General features: G+C 40.6%; 1 protein-coding gene across 5 annotated transcripts in view; it reads right to left on the bottom strand.

Annotated features, from left to right (window-relative positions):
- ARID1B (AT-rich interaction domain 1B) overlaps positions 1-18712 on the bottom strand; it is a 541437-nt gene that overhangs the window by 487436 nt on the left and 35289 nt on the right. For all 5 annotated transcript variants that reach the window (XM_038762779.1, XM_038762785.1, XM_038762806.1 and 2 more), the window contains exon 2: positions 12382-12576. In XM_038762779.1, the coding sequence (XP_038618707.1) occupies positions 12382-12576 (195 nt within the window). The remainder of the gene's footprint in view (positions 1-12381; positions 12577-18712) is intronic.

Below are 18712 nucleotides of genomic sequence, written 5' to 3' on the forward strand. Positions count from 1 at the left end.
TCATAAAATGTTTATCAAGCACCATTTGGGTCTGTCCCTCACATACCTGGTCAGTGCCATTCTGCCTGCCATGATCAAAAAAGGAAACCAACACAAGAGGAAAGGGCTATATTTTTATAGGGACCATCTCCTTTGCCAAATGCTAAACTTACTTTGTTTTTGCTTTCATTCATTCATTCATTCAATCGTATTTATTGAGCTCTTACTGTGTGCACAGCACTGTATTAAGTGCTTGGAAAGTACAATTTGGCAACAGAGACAATCCCGACCCAACAACGGGCTCACAGTCTAGAAGGGGGAGACGGACAACAAAACAAAACAATAACATCAAAACAGATAAATAGAATATAGATATACACACATCATTAAAAAAATAAACAGAATAATAGATATGTACAAATATACACAAGTGCTGTGGAGTGGAGAAGAGGGTACAGCAGAGAGAGGGAGTAGTGGTTATGGGGAGGGGAGGAGGAGCAAAGGAAAAGGGGGGCTCAGTCCGGGAAGGCCTCCTGGAGGAGGTGACCTCTCAGTAGGCCTTTGAAGGGGGGAAGAGAGCTAGTTGGCAGATGTGAGGGGGGAGGGCATTCCAGGTCAGAGTTAGGACGTGGGCCAAGGGTCGATGGCAGGACAGGCTAGAACGAGGACCATTGAGGAGGTGAGCGGCAGAGGAGTGGAGTGTGTGGACTGGGCTGGGCCCCCACCCCAGACTGACCATACAGGGGTCTGGGTCCTCCCCTCCACCCCATCATGAGGCATTTATAGGCTTTCTATTGCTGTCTGTGATTGTAAAATTTAAATTTTCAGTTTAGATGGGAGTTAACTAAACTTTATGGTGTAAGGATTTTTCTTAACATACCACAAAAACTACTTTTATCATCTATTCTGTCAATGACCGGATATTTCTAACCAAACTACTTTTGCAGAATGCATCTCAGAAACGCTTGAGAATTTCAAATAAATTTTTTATTTGCAATGGAGTCCTTTAGAGTCAAGAACCATCCCAAATCTATGCCTACCATACAGTTTTTCCAAAAAAATATCTCCCTTAATGGTAAGCAACAGGCCATAAAGCATCTTAAAATATATGTTGAGAACAGCAGGTTCAGCTCATCAGATTCACTGTACCAGGCTAAATGTCACTTTTGAGGTTTTTCTTTCCTTAAATAAACACCAACCATTGCACATTTCCTCCATAAGCATCAGTGTAAAATCAGCATCAAATTCATCTCTGTAGAGGGCTCTATACCCTTGTTCTAGTCCCCACTTTCACCCTCAGCAGCAGAGGGACCCTTTACCACCAACTGTAAGAAATTCTGTTCCCTTGAGGTCGAATGCTTCTGTTTAACCTATAATTTCTCCTTTGCAGTTTTGAAGCAATGAAAGAAACTGCAGAAATGCTTCAATTTTGCATAACAATGCATTTTTGCTACTTTAGGGATTTTCCCTGGGTAAGTATTGTTAAATGACCAATGTTAAAATGAAGATCTGAGCTTCCTTAAAGATCCATCTAAAGTCAAACCTGATTCTCCGATTATCTGTAATCTATGCTCACCTCCCCCTATTGAGTGAATTACACTCAACAGAAGGGATAATTCTGAGACAGACAATAGGAAACAAAGCCGCATCCTGCCAGTAACAGCCTTTCTTCAATTTAGTCAATGAGGCTTAGAACCAGAGAGAAAAGAAGAAAAAATAGGCCACTAAACACTTTTCAGTCAGGATTTTTAAGCTTTCATACTTAGAAATTGAGTAACACCAACAAAACCCTGTTGGAACAATTTCCAATGTAGCAAGAATTCTTTATGAATCTAAAAAGAAGAATAAAAAATTCCCAAATGGCTACCCCTTAGCTAAACTCCCCAATCACCAGAAGAGCTGGCAGACTGAAGGGAAGTCTGAGCCAATCAGGCAACCGCCCAGCCCCTGCTTTTTTTTTTAAATAATATTTAAGTGCTTACTATGTGCCAGGCACTGTACTAAGCGCTGTAGTAGAAAAGCAGCGTGGCTTAGTGGAAAGTGCATGGGTTTGGGAGTCAGAGGTCATGGGTTCTAATCCCCACTCCACCACTCATTAGCTGTGTGACTCTGGGCAAGTCACAATAATAATAATAATAATAATTGGCATTTGTTAAGCGCTTGCTATGTGCAAAGCACTGTTCTAAGCGCTGGGGAGGATACAGGGTGATCAGGTTGCCCCACGTGGGGCTCACAGTCTTAATCCATATTTTACAGATGAGGTAACTGAGGCCCAGAGAAGTTAAGTGACTTGCCCAAGATCACACAGCAGACATGTGACGGAGTCAGGATTCGAACCCATGACCTCTGACTCCAAAGCCCGTGCTCTTTCCACTAAGCCATGCTGCTTCACAACTTCTCTGTGCCTCAGTTACCTCATCTGTAAAATGAGGATTAAGACTGTGAACCTCATGTGGAACAACCTGATTACTTTGTATCTCCCCCAGTGCTTAGAACAGTGCTTGGCACATAGTAAGCACTTAACAAATGCCATCATCATCATCAAACAAGCTAGTGAGGTTGGACACAGTCCATGCACTACATGGGACTCACAGTCTTAACCCCCTTTTTACAGATGAGGTAACTGAGGTACAGAAATGTTAAGTGGCCCAAAGTCACATAGCAGACAAGTGGAGAAGCCAGAATTAGAACTCAAGTCCTTCTGACTCCCAGGCCTGTGCTCTTCCAATTAGGCCACGCTGCTCTTGATGCCATGTCTCTCCTGGGAGGTGTCACATGGCACTACCAGAACGATTAGGAACACAAATCAGAAGGGCACGAAGAACCCCATCAGGGATCAACTTTGGACAACTGAGGTTGCCCTTATCAAGGAGATGCATTATGCACAAGTGCCAAACACAGTGCTCTACAGACAGTAAGCCCTCCATAAACATCACTGATTGAATGACATGTTGAGAAACCAGGCCTACTGAAGGAGCCCTGAACTGAGGTGTCAGGAAACCTGCACTCTTATACCATCTCTACCACAAACCCTGTTGATCATGGAAAAATCCCTCTCTCTCACCATTTCCTAGCTTCTCATCCAGAAAATACAAATGTTAATACATACCTGCCCGTCTCTACTTCAGAAAGGGGATCAATGATTTGAAAAATCTTTCAGAAAACAAAAGCGCTATAAAAGTTCAAAGAATTAACATTATTACAGTAGGCTTTATCCATGTTCAAAAGGGCTGGGCTTTTAGATCAGTCCACCGTTTAGAAGGATTGTACAAGGTGCCCATAAATTTTAATCCCTCAAGTGTATTTACTATTTTGATTCTATAAAGATTTACTCTATCAGACTGTAAAAGTCTAACTGTACTATCAGATCCATTAAGATTTTGAAGGAAAAAAAATGTCCTTCCAAATATACTCAAGGATGGATGTGTCTTGGTGCATTCTTGTGCAGCTCCACGACTGGTGTCCTTGTTACCTTTCAAACCTCTCCCTAGTAACACTGTTTTTCCTCTCCTACTCAATTAAAACTTCATCTCTCTCAGGCTAGAGACTAAATGGCTTGGCTTCCACTTTGATGATGGTCAGCTCAAACTTTCATACAAGGGGAGGTATTGGAATAATTTCAACACATGAAAAAGATGCAACTTAAGGTACAATGAATGCTTGTTTGTTGGGGTTTTTTTGGCAGGGAAAACTGGCAAATACTACATCTCTTTTTTTCCATAACCAAAAGTAACTTGAAATAAAAGCAAACTACAATTGAGTCATTCATTCATTCAATCGTGTTCATTGAGCACTTACTGTGTGCAGAGAACTGTAATAAGAGCCTGGAAAGTACAATTCGGCAACAAACAGAAAAGCGAAAGAGAATAAATATGTCACAACTGGTCTTGAATGTCTAGATTGGAAGACACCATCTCCTTGGAATTCTTAGACAGTAAGTCCCACACAAAACAAGGATTGTTTCTGACCTAATCATTTTGCATCTACTACAGGGCTTAGCACAGTGCTTGGAATCTAGGAAGCACTTAAATACTACAAATATTAGTACTGTTACTATTATTCTATCATTCACAATTTTGACGATTTCCAGTACAACTAACTCTAAAAGGCCCACCCACAGTCCAGCAGCTAATAGCCAAGCGCTTGGTAGTTTTGGAAATCTACCTGCAAAGGCAACAGCTAATTGATTTTTTTGACCAAGAAAGGCCACATCCCAGTTGGGACTTTACCAAATAAAAGCACTGAATCTTCTTTCCTAAATGAGGTAATCATGTCAGTGCCGCTCAAGTTCTCGTTCACTTGCACTTTCCATTAGAACAGATTCTTACAGGGACTTCTTAATTCCTCTTCAGCTCTGAAAGTTGTAAATATAGCCCAGAAAATAAGAGTTAAAATTCCTATCTGACAGCATGGAGAATTGCAGAAAATCAAATATGAACTAAATGTGTTTAAAATGTGGAGCTGGTATCAGCAGTAGGTGAACAAGAAACTCAGTCTCTTCTTATCAGTTCTGTATTTAAATCATTATCTAAATTTATTTATAAAGAAACAATCAGGAGACCGTATCTTCAAATTGGTTCAATTTATGTCTGAGCTTTTACTGTACTTCCTCAAGCACTTAATACAGCACACAACACACAGAGAAGGTGCTCAATAGATCCTACTGATTTAGTGAGGAAGTCACAATTTCTCCAATCAATTGTATTTATTGAGCACTTATTGTGTGCAGAGCATTACACTAAGCACTTGGGAGATCACAATATTACAGTTGGTAGACACACTGCCTGCCTATAAGGAGCTTACAGTCTAAAGGGGGAAGCAAATATTAAAATTAATCAGTTACAGATTTCTGAACTCTTTGTAAAGCTATACATTCTACCCAGCACTGCAATTTTACATTTGTCAAATGCACAGTCATTCAGTCATTTAATTGTATTTATTGAGCGCTTACTGTGTGTAGAGTACTGTACTAAATGCTTGGAAAGTACAATTCAGCAATAGAAACAATCCCTTCCCACAAAGGGATTACAATCCTCAGGTTACATCTTTAACACTGTTGCTTTAGTCTCTGAAAATAATAGATGAAATAATCAAGTTAAAAATCTGATGTTGATTATGCATTATTTAAAAGTAACTTTTCCACAACTCCACTCTTCTGGGCCTTGATCCAATTATTCACAATGCCCCATTTAAAAGCCATGAAAGTAAGTGTACATTACAGCTGAAATGAGACCTCCTGTGACTTATAAAAGCCTCTCAACACATCTTATAACAAAATGTGTAAACCTGTCAAAGAAAAACTGAATAAAATTCAAAAATAAAGCCAAAAAACCCCAAAAAACACATGGATAAAGTTAATGATATGTATAAATGCAAGTTTAGAACAGACAATGAGGAAGATATATGCCATTTATGATTATGAGGCATGCCAATTTAAAATATAATTCATTCAGAGACACTAAAAATCATATGTATATTTTTTACAGGGTCTAACATATCATGGAACTCATTTTTAAAAGCTAAGGTATAATTCAAACTCAAAAAGAAAAATTGTTTTCACAAAAACAGAAATGGGGAAAAACAAATATATTTTTGCAAGATAGTCCTAATTGTAGAAAAACACCTACTGTTGAAGGATGACACTTGTACATACACACCTACAAAAACAAATGATGCATTCCCCATAAGTACCCCTAGAATGTAGAAAAATGCTACTTTTTTGGTAACAATGAAAAGTTAAAACAATTGCCCACAAATTCTTTTAGAAATATTTTGCATGTACACAACCAGGAACGTTGGCGACGAAGTGTAAAAATAGAAACTTGTGGCACAGTCAAACGATGGTATTTACTAAGCACTTACTATGTGCTAAGTAAGAATGTAAACTTGTCATGGGCAGGGAATGTGCTACCACCTCTGTGGAACTGCACTCTTCCAAGGGCTTAGTAGAGTGCTCTGCACACACAGTTACAGTGCTCAACAAATACCATTGCTGATAATGGTATAATAAGGGTAGACAGACATGATCCCTTCCCATAAAGAGCTTACAGACTAGAAGAGAAGAGGTATTTTGCTGGTAAACTCTGAATACCTTAATACTAACAGACGAAGAACAGCTGATGTGACTCATAAAAGGTATTGTTACCCTGTTCTTTTACTGTTTCATCACTCATGGTGTGTCTGTCTACAGGCCCCTTTTCCCCAATTATATTCTTAGATTGTGAGCCATCGCCCTTCACCCCAAACCCAGACAGGGCCCAAATCTAGATTTTCCTCCTGTGTATTCTTTCCCAGTACTTAGTTCAGTGCTCTGTGCACAGTAACCACTTAACAAATACTATCACGAATATTACATTACAATTATTCATATCAAAATATGCTCCCTGAAAGGACTCTAAAAATGATGAAATGTCCAAGCAATGCAATTTTACTGTTGGCTTTAGCTATTCAAGCACAATCCTTACACATAAAATGCAAATGATGCCATTTATATTCTATCATGCCTATGCATGAGAGCTCATTGTATCACACCATTTCCTGCCAGGGTGTTCAAAGTCCCCAATTTCACTAAGTGCTCACTGGATATCTGCCAGTGTACTTCACTCTACCAACGGCCAATGTTTCTTCCTTGCTCATTCATATTAGTGCTTAAGGATGTGGCGACACATAATATTATGCACATTTAGAGTTGCAAGTTCCAGATCCCCATATCTTCCCCCATCACATCAGCACTTCAGCCCTAGAAACCCTTCTCTGACATTTTTTCCCATGACCACAATGATAAGGTGATGGATTTAAAATTCTTATGGAATTCCTTGGATTGTTCACCCTTGATAATCAGGTTTGGTTATATCTAGCTTTAACATCGTAGCCAGAAACATAGCTTTAGGACTATACTTGCAACCACTTCACTGCAAATAAGTGCAAAAGACATGGAAAATTTTTATCCCAATCAATCACTTATTGAATGCTTACTGTGTGCAGCCCCTTTTCCCAAACTGAACCCCTTTTTCCTCTCCCCCCCCACCAATCCCCTGGCTCTACCTCCTTCCCCTCCCCACAGCACCTGTATATATGTTTGTACAGATTTATTACTCTATTTTACTTGTACATATTTACTATTCTATTTATTTTGCTAATGATGTGCATCTAACTTTACTTCTATTTATTCTGATGACTTGACACCTGTCCACGTTTGATTTTGTTCTCTGTCTCCCCCTTTTAGACTGTGAGCCCGTTGTTGGGTAGGGACCATCTCTATACGATGCCAACTTGTATTTCCCAAGCACTTAGTACAGTGCTCTGCACACAGTAAGCGCTCAATAAATACGACTGAATGAATGAATGCAGGGCACAGTGTATTTAATTGAGAAATACTGTGAAAAGGAGATATTTTCCGATCATAGGCACTATTTAAATCACCATTATGAAGTATCATTCCCAACTCATCATGCCCCGCTTAGCCTCCATACCCAAACTACTTTCCCTTGACGACCAAACTGACACGCCCTCCTTACTGAACTCAACTCACTTGCTCCTCCATCCCTTTGATCTCATACCACTAACCCACAGCCCCGGATCACCAGCACAATTTGCCTCCTTCGCTCTTTTGCTCAAGCTGCAGAACGCTGCTGGTGGAAATATAAATACCAGGCTAACTTCGTCCACTTCTACTTTATCCTTGCATGCTCTGCCCTCTCCTCTGCCGACAAAATTATTTCTCAACCCCTACTGACACCCCTGACCATCCCCCTCACCGATTGTTCCAGACATTTAACTCTCTCCTCAGGCCCCCTGTCCCCTTGCTTCACCCATCCCTTGCCCCAAATGACCTGGCCACATACTTTATTAAGAAAATTGACACTATCAAGAGTGAGCTCCCTAAAATCGCCCCTGCTCCTTCTCAGTCCCTCCCATCCCTCCCAGTAGTTGCTCTGGAGGATAGCTCCTGCCTCCTCTCAAAAGTCACCCCCTCCATCTGCACATTGGACCCTTTGCATCCTTCACACCTTATTACAACTCTCTTCCCCTCCCTTCTTCCCTCCCTAGTAGCCATCTTCAACAGTTCACTCTCCAATGACTTCTTCCCCACTGCTTTCACACTTGTCCATGTCTCCCCTATCCAAAAAAAAAGCCCTTGACCCTATAGCTCCCTCCATTTATCGCCCTATCTCCCTCCTACCATTCCTCTCCCAGCTCCTTGAATGAGTTGTCTATACCCACTCTCTCAAATTCCTTTCCTCCAATTCTCTTCTTAACCCCTCCAATATGGCTTCCATCACCTTCTGTCCACAGAAACTGCCCACTCAAAGGTCACAAATGTTCTCCTTTTTGCCAAATCCAATGGCTTCTACTCCATCCTAACTCTCCCCCCTTCAACCTCTCAGATGCTTTTGACACCGTGGACCACCCTCTTGTCCTGGAAACGTCATCCAACCTTGGCTTCACTGACTCAGTCATCTCCTGTTTCTCCTTTTATCCCTCTGGCCTTTCATTCTCAGTCTCCTTACAGGGCTCCTCCTCTGCCCTTCACTCCCTAACTGTGGGGGTCCCTCAAGGTCCAGTTTGGGGTCCCTCTCTGGGTCCCTTTCTGTTCTCCATCTACACCCACTCCTTCTGACTCCCAGGCCCATGTTCTATCCACTTAGTCATGCTGCTTCCCTAAGGGATGCTGTCAGCTGCCTGCAAATTAAAATTTGAGGGAGTTTTTTGTTTTATGATATTTGTTACGGGCTTACTACGTGCCAGACACTGTACTAAGCACTGGAGCAGATACAAGCTAATCAGTTGGGACACAGTCCATGACCTATATGGTTCTCACAGTCTTAATCCCCATTTAACAGGTGAGGTAACTATAGCACAGAGAAGTGAAGTGACTTGCTCAAAGTCACACAGCAGAGAAGTGGTGTAATCAGGATTAAAACCCAGGTAGCCAAGATTCGAACCCAGGTTCCATCCACAATTATAACATTCTTAACTGGAATATGCCCCTCTCAGGGACGCACCTATAAAGTTTCCAGTACTCTACCAGTCTTGGCTATGGGAGGGAGAGTCAGGCAGTGGCATATCCATTCTACTCCTATCTTGGGTAGTGGCTAACGAGTGGAAGGCAATCCGCTACCCGTCAAGACTCCCCTGTGCTGGGCAGCAGCAGCATAGGAGAGTCGAGGGTGGGCACTCGAGTTTCCTGAACAGAAGGAGGCAGTGGTAAACCACTTCTGTATTTTCACCAAGAAAACTCTATGGATACACTACCAGAACGAGTGAATATTGAGGTGGGGCATTCTGGGAGATGTGTCCATGGCATCTCTATGGATCGGAGACGACTCGACAGCATAAAACAAGACAAACTGGAATACAGATGCTCTCGTAAAATTGCTAGAAACAAATATAGAAGGCATTCAGGAATATGAACTATATCTATTATTTAATGTCTAACATGTCTAGCAACTCAGTTCTATTATACTCTCCCAGGCGCTAAGTACAGTGTTCTGCTGAGTATGTGCTCAATAAATACGATTGATTACATAGATAAGATGTGTACTCATGTATTCTTTAACCCACTTCCCCATACAAATGAATGGTAAGAGGGACACCTTTCACCAATAAACAAAGTCTTTTGCAACCTTGTTATGATTTTGAATAAGAAGGGGACAGTTCAGTAGTTAATCCAGTAGCTCATGAGTATCTAGATGACTGCAGGCTAAATCAATCCTTTATCACTCAAGATAAACGAGTGCAACTTAGGTTTTCAAGTGCGTCTGTATTTAAGCATCAGGTCTCTTTTATATGAAACCTTTGAAAAATGAGGGTCCTCTGAGTCCTATTTGGATATTTAAGGGGATAAAGCACAAAGAAAACAAAATAAGGATTTAGTCCCAAATTCCTTGATCTAGTTGCTCCCTGAACTGGCTACCTCAGTGTTGTTAAATAAACTTCAAACTGAAAAAACTCAAAATGACTTGGCTCATTTTAGAGATTTACATATCCTCTCTGTACTACTATATTAGATGAAATCAACTCAAACACTTCGGTTAATAGTCCCCAGGTTTAAATTTCAGGGGCCTGGAGGCAAAACATTCTCCACAGGAGGATATTCCCCTCTCACTTTGAAAAATCTAAGTGTGCTGGTTCTTTAGGGCATCTTGCAAGCCTAATCTGTCTAGCCAGGTATTGCCTGGTGATGTAGGAGGATCCCCAAGTATAAGGTAACAAATTGAGTTCCAGTTAATAAATGCCTAAACAGTGTATTATTATCAACAAAGCACTCTGAGGTTGCCCTCATGAGCACAGTGTAAAAATAAATACACCACCATCCAAATCAGAAATCCCCAGGTTTTCCCAAAATTAAGTGCTATGGTGTTCTGTTCCTTTCTAACTGTCTTGGAGCCAATAAGGTATGCAACACTATTACCCACAGCAAATTTCAAACAAACACTGCAGGTTTCCTCTAATAGAGTGCTCATTTAATATTCATGTCACAGAAATAGAATGCCAGCCAGGAATCAAACCGTGGCCCCCTGAGCCAAAGACAACTTACCACATGGCTGGTAAGTGGGCAACTCAATTTACAAACCTGAATTCCTGCATTTTAATCCATAACGGAAAGAAGGTAATATATAAGCAATATGAAATGAAGTGGATTCAGACCATTAGAGGTTCACAAACCAAAAACACGAAACTTTGGAGTCTGTCCAAAGCAAAACCACGCCAAGGTGGTGATGTCCATTCAATAAAAATTCAATGTCATAATTATCCCCTTACTTTTTCCCTGAAGAGTATTAGTAATCATAACCATAATGTTGCTCAACCAATTATATTAATGCTGTGAGTAGACAGATAGGGCCAGCAGCCAATCGCTGTGCCAGGTCACTGCCTGTTGGCTGATAATTCACCCAGCAATTATCAAATGGAGCGAAAAATGTGAACCTCATTTCTACAAACCGTAGAATAATTATCCCCCAAATAACAAATTATCTTTTAATCATTTTACTTTGGCTCCACATGCACAGAAGTCAGGGAGAAGGCTAAAAATTATTTTTCCTCCATTTGTTTCTAGCTACAAACTCACTTGAAGGATCTGAACACAAGATATGTTTGACCACTATATTTGGCCTGCATCTGGAATACTGGGAGTAATCCTGGTCACATCACCTTAAGGAGGATGTAACAAAGCTGGAGATGGTGCAGATGAGGTTCTATATGAGGACAGATTGAAAGAAAGATTACAACTCTTCGGCCTGGAAAGACAAAGCCTGACGAGGAATAATTCAAGTCTTCAAAATCATAATCAGGGTGAGTACAGTCCTTCAGCAAATCCCAAACCACCAGGACAACAAAGAATCCTTCAAAGCCTGTAGGTGATGGGTTAAAAACACGAGAAAGGAAACACTTCCTCGCCAAGCAGGTGGTAATTACACAGAACTCATTCCCTCAAGAAGTTGAGACACCCCCCCACCAAAAAAATACCAGTAAGTTTGACTGGGATTTAGGTAAATTCATAGATGAAAGGATCATAATATGTTATGTGAAGGAAAAAGTTAGATATGCAGACACAAAGATTATTTCTAAATTGCCCTCAGGCTATTTGAAGAGCTACACAAAGAATGTTTTTGCTTATTTCCTATAGGCAGGACAAAAGTAAATGGGCTGGTGCTAAAACATAAAAGATTATACTTATATCTAAGGAAATACTTCCTGACAGTTCTTAAATACTGGAATATTTAGGCAGACGGAAGATGGAGTCTTCTTTAGTAGGGGTGTTAAATCTTGGCTAGATTTTCATCAGTCTGAGATGGATTTAAACAGCTCTGCTCAATCCTAAAGATGGTATAAGTGATCTCTAGCCCAATTCTTCAATTCTTCGGAGGATTTGGGCTTTTTTATAGAGGGATGGAGAAGTCAACCAGAACATTCATCCACATTGGAAAAAAAAAGGTTATACTTTTGTGTCCCATGGAATAAACCCACTGACTCCACTATATATTTCAAAGGTGAGAAAAAGGAGTCATAAAGAGAAGGAAAGAAGAGGGCTACTTCGGATACTTTAAAATAAAAACCTATGCAGAGATCTAACATACTCTCTTCTCTCTCTAAAGCAGTCGATAATGTTGTTTTCACTTTACTAAACTGCCACTGTTACAAATTTGGAATTTGTTCTCACAATTGAAAAATCAAGTTGGGGGGCAGGGCGGGGGGAAGGAATCCATATGTTGGTATAAATTTTACTTGCTTTCTGGGGGGCAGTACACAAGGAGAATGAGGTAACAGCAGAGAACATTTCTGAGGGATGCAAAGGAGCACTTCGAATTCCATAAACCACTTACCTTCAAGAATTCTGGGTTCTCTATGATAAAAGCCACAGAGGAAAGAAAACATTACTAACTAAAAACCTCCACCAACCTGTTGCTGTGTATACTGCATTCCTCCCATGGCAGCAGGGGTCCGTCCCTGTATTCCAATTGGGTAGCGCTGGGGCCCCGGGGGGCCATAGGACTGTCCTGGATATGGACTACTTTGCTGAGGTTGGGAATGAGGATTATTGCTCATTCCATACAGTTGAGGTCTCTTCATTACCATTGGATCCATCGGGCTGCCCTAGTATTAAATAGAAGAATAGATGTTTATAATACTTCGCAGAAAGGTGAGAGAAGAGTCAACCTATCCGGGGAGATAAAATAATTATTATTCCACACAATGAATTTTTCTTCAGGAAATATAAAGACTAATTTCTTATCCAAAAAGCAAAACGTTGAGTACAGTTTTTAATTCATATATTCATTAGAAAGGTTTGTAAAAACTAGGAGTGAACTTGAATCAGAGGCATATTTTGTTCTCCAAAGCAGAGAAACTAACTTCCACCTAAATTTCTACTATGTATGCAGGAAGTAAGCATCATAATTAATTTCACCCAACTCTTATCCATCTTAACCAAGAAGAAAGTATACCCACATGTCTGATAATTAGAAATACTTCCTGGCTTTAAAATATCTTTCCAGCTGCACTGACTTTATTTCAGCTTAAGAACACAACTCTTGGGCAAATAGTGTAGCCTTGAGAAAAATGCTGATTTGGAAATCTAAACATGGGTGGAAGAAAAGGAGGGAAAAGGGTAAATTTCAGGTAAAACTAAGTAGTCTATTTTAGAGGCCTTTCACACCACTCATGGGTATTAATAACCATCTAGATTATAATGTGAATCATGAACATATTGTATAAGTGGGTGACTATCTTCTCAGACATGACAAATCCAAAATGGGACTTTGATTTCGTTTTTACCTATGACAAGATACACCATGAGCCTTATTTTCAACTAAGGTAACCAAAGGGTGCTGCATAAAATTTCCAAAAAGCAATGTGTTCACTCCCTACCTCTATGTCTGAGCTTTGCAGTATTAAAAGGCTACTGGAACTTAGTTTGAATTCACCCTGCTTATGCTAGCTAAACATCACTTCGCAAAGAATAAGATTCTGACACTGCAAGAGAATCAATGAGTTTAAAATTCTCATATGATCGACTTCCTACATAGGGCTCAGACAGTAGATCTAATTGTGCTAGCTGCTACTAAGGCTAACGGTAGTCTCCTTTGCAATGAGTCTTTCCTTCAAGTCTCTGAAAGAGTCTCAATTTGGGACAGGGCTGGGGCTTTTGTTCAAACTGGCCTATACTGAAAATTACACTTCTGCATAAGAATGAAGCATTTTGGGAATACCCAGAAAAGACAGGGACTGAATTAATTCCATTCAATATTACTTACTCAGGTATTTTTACCTTTTTTAATGATATTTGTATTATGCACAAGATAATCAGAGACAAGATAATCAGGTCAGATCTAGTCCCTGTCCCACCTAGGGCCTACAGTCTAAGCAGAAGGGATAAGGATTTAATCCCCATTATACAGACGAAGTAACTGAGGCAGAGAGAAGTGATTTGCCCAAGGTCACATGGCAGGCAAGTGGCAGAGCCAGGATTAGGATCCAGGTCCTCTGACTCCCAAACCCGTGCTCCTTCCACTAAGTCACACTGCTTCCTTTGCTATGTGGATAATAGCATAATACAGATGATTCCAGAGGCCCCAACATGAGCTCTTGAGCTACTCAAAACCCATTTGAGTGAACCAGATTAACAGTATTAATGCCAAAAACAGAACCATCAAGTCAGCCAGATCCTCAAATATTATACCTTCTTGTCCAATATGGACCAACTCAGAGTAACGGAAAGTGAATTTGCTGCATTTAAGCAACCCTCAGCAAAATCATAATTGAAACAAAAACTGAAAATGAGAAAGTACTCAAAAATGATTGTACTTTACTGTTCCACACAACAGTGCAAAATTTCCACTATGGGAAGGTTAAACTTGTTTTCCTCATCCGGCACATCGCTTCCATAAACTTCCACATTCTTATACTCAGTTAATTTGTGCCAATGTTAGATAAATTTGCTTGTCCTTGTGTCTAAATATCAGAGTATAATTCCTGAAATGCTCAGATTACTACAAATGGACTGGAATAGCTTTCGATTAGCAACCAAGACATTAAAACAGCTGGATGTATGAGCAATGCAGACTGTGCTTAATTTTACAATTAAAAATAATTGTTGCATTTGTTAAGTGCTAACTACTAAACACCATATTAAGCAGTGAGGTAGATAAAGGACAATCAAATTGGACACAGTCCCAGTCCCTCACAGGGCTCACAATCTAAAAGAGAAGAAGTACAGGCAGTGAATCCCCATTTTACAGATAAGGAAACAGACAGTTAAGTGACTTGCCCAAGTTCACACAGCAGGAAAATGGCCAAACTGGTATTAAAAGCCAGGTCCTCTCCCAGGCCCACGATCTTTCCACTAAGCTCTGTTACTTCCCAAAGACTTTAACAGAAGTTGTCTAGCAAATGTACACCCCAAACTCCCCAAATAGACATTATGCAATCTTGCCATTTTAAAATTTGAAATGTCCAAATGTAACATCTGTGTACTCTGTACTGCCATTGCTCTCTTCTCAGCCAACAGAAACCAAATTGAATGCCAAATGGTACTGGAAATGTAAAGAGGGGTGCCCCAAAAACCATTCAAAATGGAGAATTGTTACAGGCCTATCCCTGATGCAATTATGTGCCCCATCTTTCCCCTTTAGATAGATAACCCTACACTCCACTGCTGAGATTACGCCGTTATTCATTTCTATTACTTCAGTGTCAGGCTTAGCACTTTCAATAAATCAGTGGTATTTACTGAGTGCTTATTGTGTGTACTATCTGCCCAACAAGCTTCAATCATATGTTTAAGAGAAATCATCAGCACTTGCTTTTGCTCTTCATCTTGTTTTAGACAAGTATTTTTAGAACAACACTCTTCCAACTCTTCCAGCCTAGATAGCATGAATGGCAGTAAGAGTTTAAACTTCCAATTTTGTCTCAACAGGCAACTGGTCTACGATGTCACAAAAAATACCCCCTTCATTTTAGGGGAGGGGGAAAAATAAACTTCCAAAGAAGATCACAGGCCTCAAGAACTGGATGAAAATTTCTATAATCTAGACAGATTCCACCCAAAATGTGTCCACGTCACGAGAACTATGAGGGCAATCCTTCCCAGAGCCTTAGAGCTGGATTTCCAGTCTTGCTCATCCCAGGTCTCGGAGCATTCCCAGTTTATGGTGCAAGAATTCAAAATGGTGGCTTCCTGGCCTGTTGCTTTTGAAGGCTGTTCCCTTAGAGTCTTTATCCTCCCTAAAAATCTCTGTCCTCACCCTTAGTAATAATAACTGTGGTATTTGTTAAATGTTCACTATATGCCAGGCACTGGATTAAGTACTTGTCTGCAGTATGACCTTGGGCAAGCCACTTAACTTCTCTGTTCCTCCATTACCTCATCTGTAAAATGGGGATTAAGACTGTAAACCCCACGTGGGATAACCTGATTACCTTATATCCACCCCAGTGCTGAGAACAATGCTTGGCACACAGTACGCACTGAACAAATACAATCATTATTATTACGGAGGAAGATTCAACACACGGGACTCAAAACCTAATCAATGGTATTTAATGAGCACTTGCGGTGTGCAGAGCATTGTACTAAGCTCTTGGGAGAGTACAATACAAGACAGTTGGTAAACACATTCTCTGCCCATTAGCTGAGGAGACAGAACAGGAATTTAACCCCTATTTTACAAATGATGTAACTGAGATAGAGAGAGGTTAAGTGATTTACTCAAGGTCACATAGCAGGCAAGGGGTACTGGGTTAAAGCCAGGTTCTAAATTGCAGCTCTGCCACTTGTCTGCTGTGTGACCTTGAGCAAGTCACTTCACTTCTCTGAGCCTAAGATACCTCATCAGTGAAATGGGGATTAAGACTGTGAGCCCCAGAGGGGACTGTGTAAATTCTGATAAGCTTGTATCTACCCCTGTGCTTAGAACAGTGCTTGGCACATGCTAAGCGCTTAACCAATACCATACAAAAAAATAAAAAAAAAATGGTGGAGCTGGGATTAGAATCCAGGTTCTCTGACTCCCAAATCCATGCTCGTTCCACTAGGTCATACTCTGCCACACTGCCATTCTGGCCCAGTGCTTAAAATGAAAATTTGGCATAAGCATTAACAGGCAAAATAAAGTGCATCCTACACTTGGGATTTTTTCACTGTCAATAAAAAAGTAATACCACTTTGATGAAATATTAATTTGAACTTGACAAACTTCAGCAGGCACACTCCTATCACCAACTAAGACCAAGATGGTTTTACTCACTGATGAAAACCTTCTAAACTGCCACAATGGAACTCGGAAGAATTGACATTGTTATTGCTGATGGAAGCTGCGGGTCTGAAGTACTTGTTCAGGTAACAGGTGCCTGAACACCAGTGGTTCAAGTGAGGTACAGGTTTCCAGCCCTGACACCAGGCAACATTTTAGAAATAAATTTTGCATTTAGGGGAGGGAGAATGAGTTGACAATGAGGTCACATGTTGCGGGTAAACTGTTTTCCTTAAAGATAGCTGGAACTGAAGAGGAATGACATGTCTAAAGAGTTACCCTCAGCCTAAGCAGCAAAATAAGCACCTAATCAAGACCAGGTCCACTTTTCCCTCACTTTCAAGAATAATAATTTTGATTTTTACCCAAATTTCATGTTAACGAGCCCTAATAAAAGCAGTAACAAAAAGAATTTTTTCTATCTGATGACTTTATGAAGTTCCTAATCCTCCAACACCTTGCCCCCTTGTACCTCACTTTGCTACTCTCCTACTACAACCCAGCCCGTACACTTCACTCCTCTCATGCTAACCTCAAACTCACACTGTGCCTCGACCTTGCTGCCGACCCCTCACCCACGTCCTGCCTCTGGCCTGGAACCATCTCCCTCCTCAACTCTGACAGACAATTACTCTTCCCCTGCTTCAAAGCCTTATTGAAGGCACATCTCCTCCAAGAGGCCTTCCCTAAGCACCCCCTTTCCTCTTCTCCCACTCCCTTCTGCGTCACCCTGATTTGCTCTCTTCCTTCTTTCCTCCTTCCAGCCCCATCGCACTTACGTACATATCTGTAATTTATTTATACTAATGTCTGTCTCACCCCACCCCCAGACTGTAAACTCATTGTGGGCAGGGAATGTGTCTGTTTTGCTGTACTGTACTCTCCCAAGCGCTTAGTAAAGTGCTCTCCACACAGAAAGTGCTCAATATGACTGAATGAATAAATGAATGATTTTAGTCCAGTTTCTTCTGAACAAATGTGCTTAGATCTCCTTACATGGGAATTAAAATAGATCCCTTTGGACTAGAACGTAAGCATATTCGTGGTGCCATATAAATGAGACTATTTCAAAAGGCTATACCATCAAGGAAATAAAATAGTTTTAATGAAATACAGGAGGATATAACTGTGTTTAAAGGAAAAATCTGTTTCAAGGATCACCACCTAATTCCTCCTGTCCTGTAGGCTCATCCCAGTAACATTCCAGATACAAGCCAAGGACACTCTTTCCCCTCCCCTGATCCCCCCATGTAGTTACCATTTAATCAGAGGAGAGTGTCCTCCTAAATTATACTCCTTTCTCTGGTGGCCCCCAATGCTGAGACCCAAACAATCCCTTTTGCTTCTGGTGCCTAGCTGCCTCTATGAGGGAAGAAGGAACAGAAGATGAGGGCTGGGATTGTGCTAGAAGAGCAAGAAAGCAATGTGATCACCTTTCTTCCCACCAGTCATCCCTAAAAAAAAGTCTTATGCTCAACACAGTTCTAAGGCCATCATAGTGAAATCTCTCCCAATATGTGAGAATTTCTTATCTGCTGTTACAAAATTAAAATACAATCTCAGAAAATGCTGAAATCCTGCAGGCATCATATTGTTTTTTGCATGCAGACTTCTGATCCATGAACCTCCTCCCTACAGGAAACAATCCAATGAACACACAATCTATTATTTCCACGATCCAGGTCCTACTTTTCTTCACCACATTCCTGTATTTACTGTGCTTTGACTTCTTCGAGAACACGTTTTCACTATGCATTTTGGCACGGAACACAAGGAATTAAGGAACATTTGTCGGATAATTTGAGTCTGTTTCGATACAGTGCGAAAGTGTAGAAAGAAATGTTTACATACATGCGCTTGCTCATCAGTTCAAACACACAGGAGTACTACATTAAAAGTTTTCTTGAACATAGGGCTTGGCACAACACAATCTCATAGTAGCACTGGGTGTACCTGTGGATATACATTGACTTTTG

The sequence above is a fragment of the Tachyglossus aculeatus genome, chromosome 2 (genome assembly GCF_015852505.1).
Source record: "Tachyglossus aculeatus isolate mTacAcu1 chromosome 2, mTacAcu1.pri, whole genome shotgun sequence".
NCBI lineage: Eukaryota > Metazoa > Chordata > Mammalia > Monotremata > Tachyglossidae > Tachyglossus > Tachyglossus aculeatus.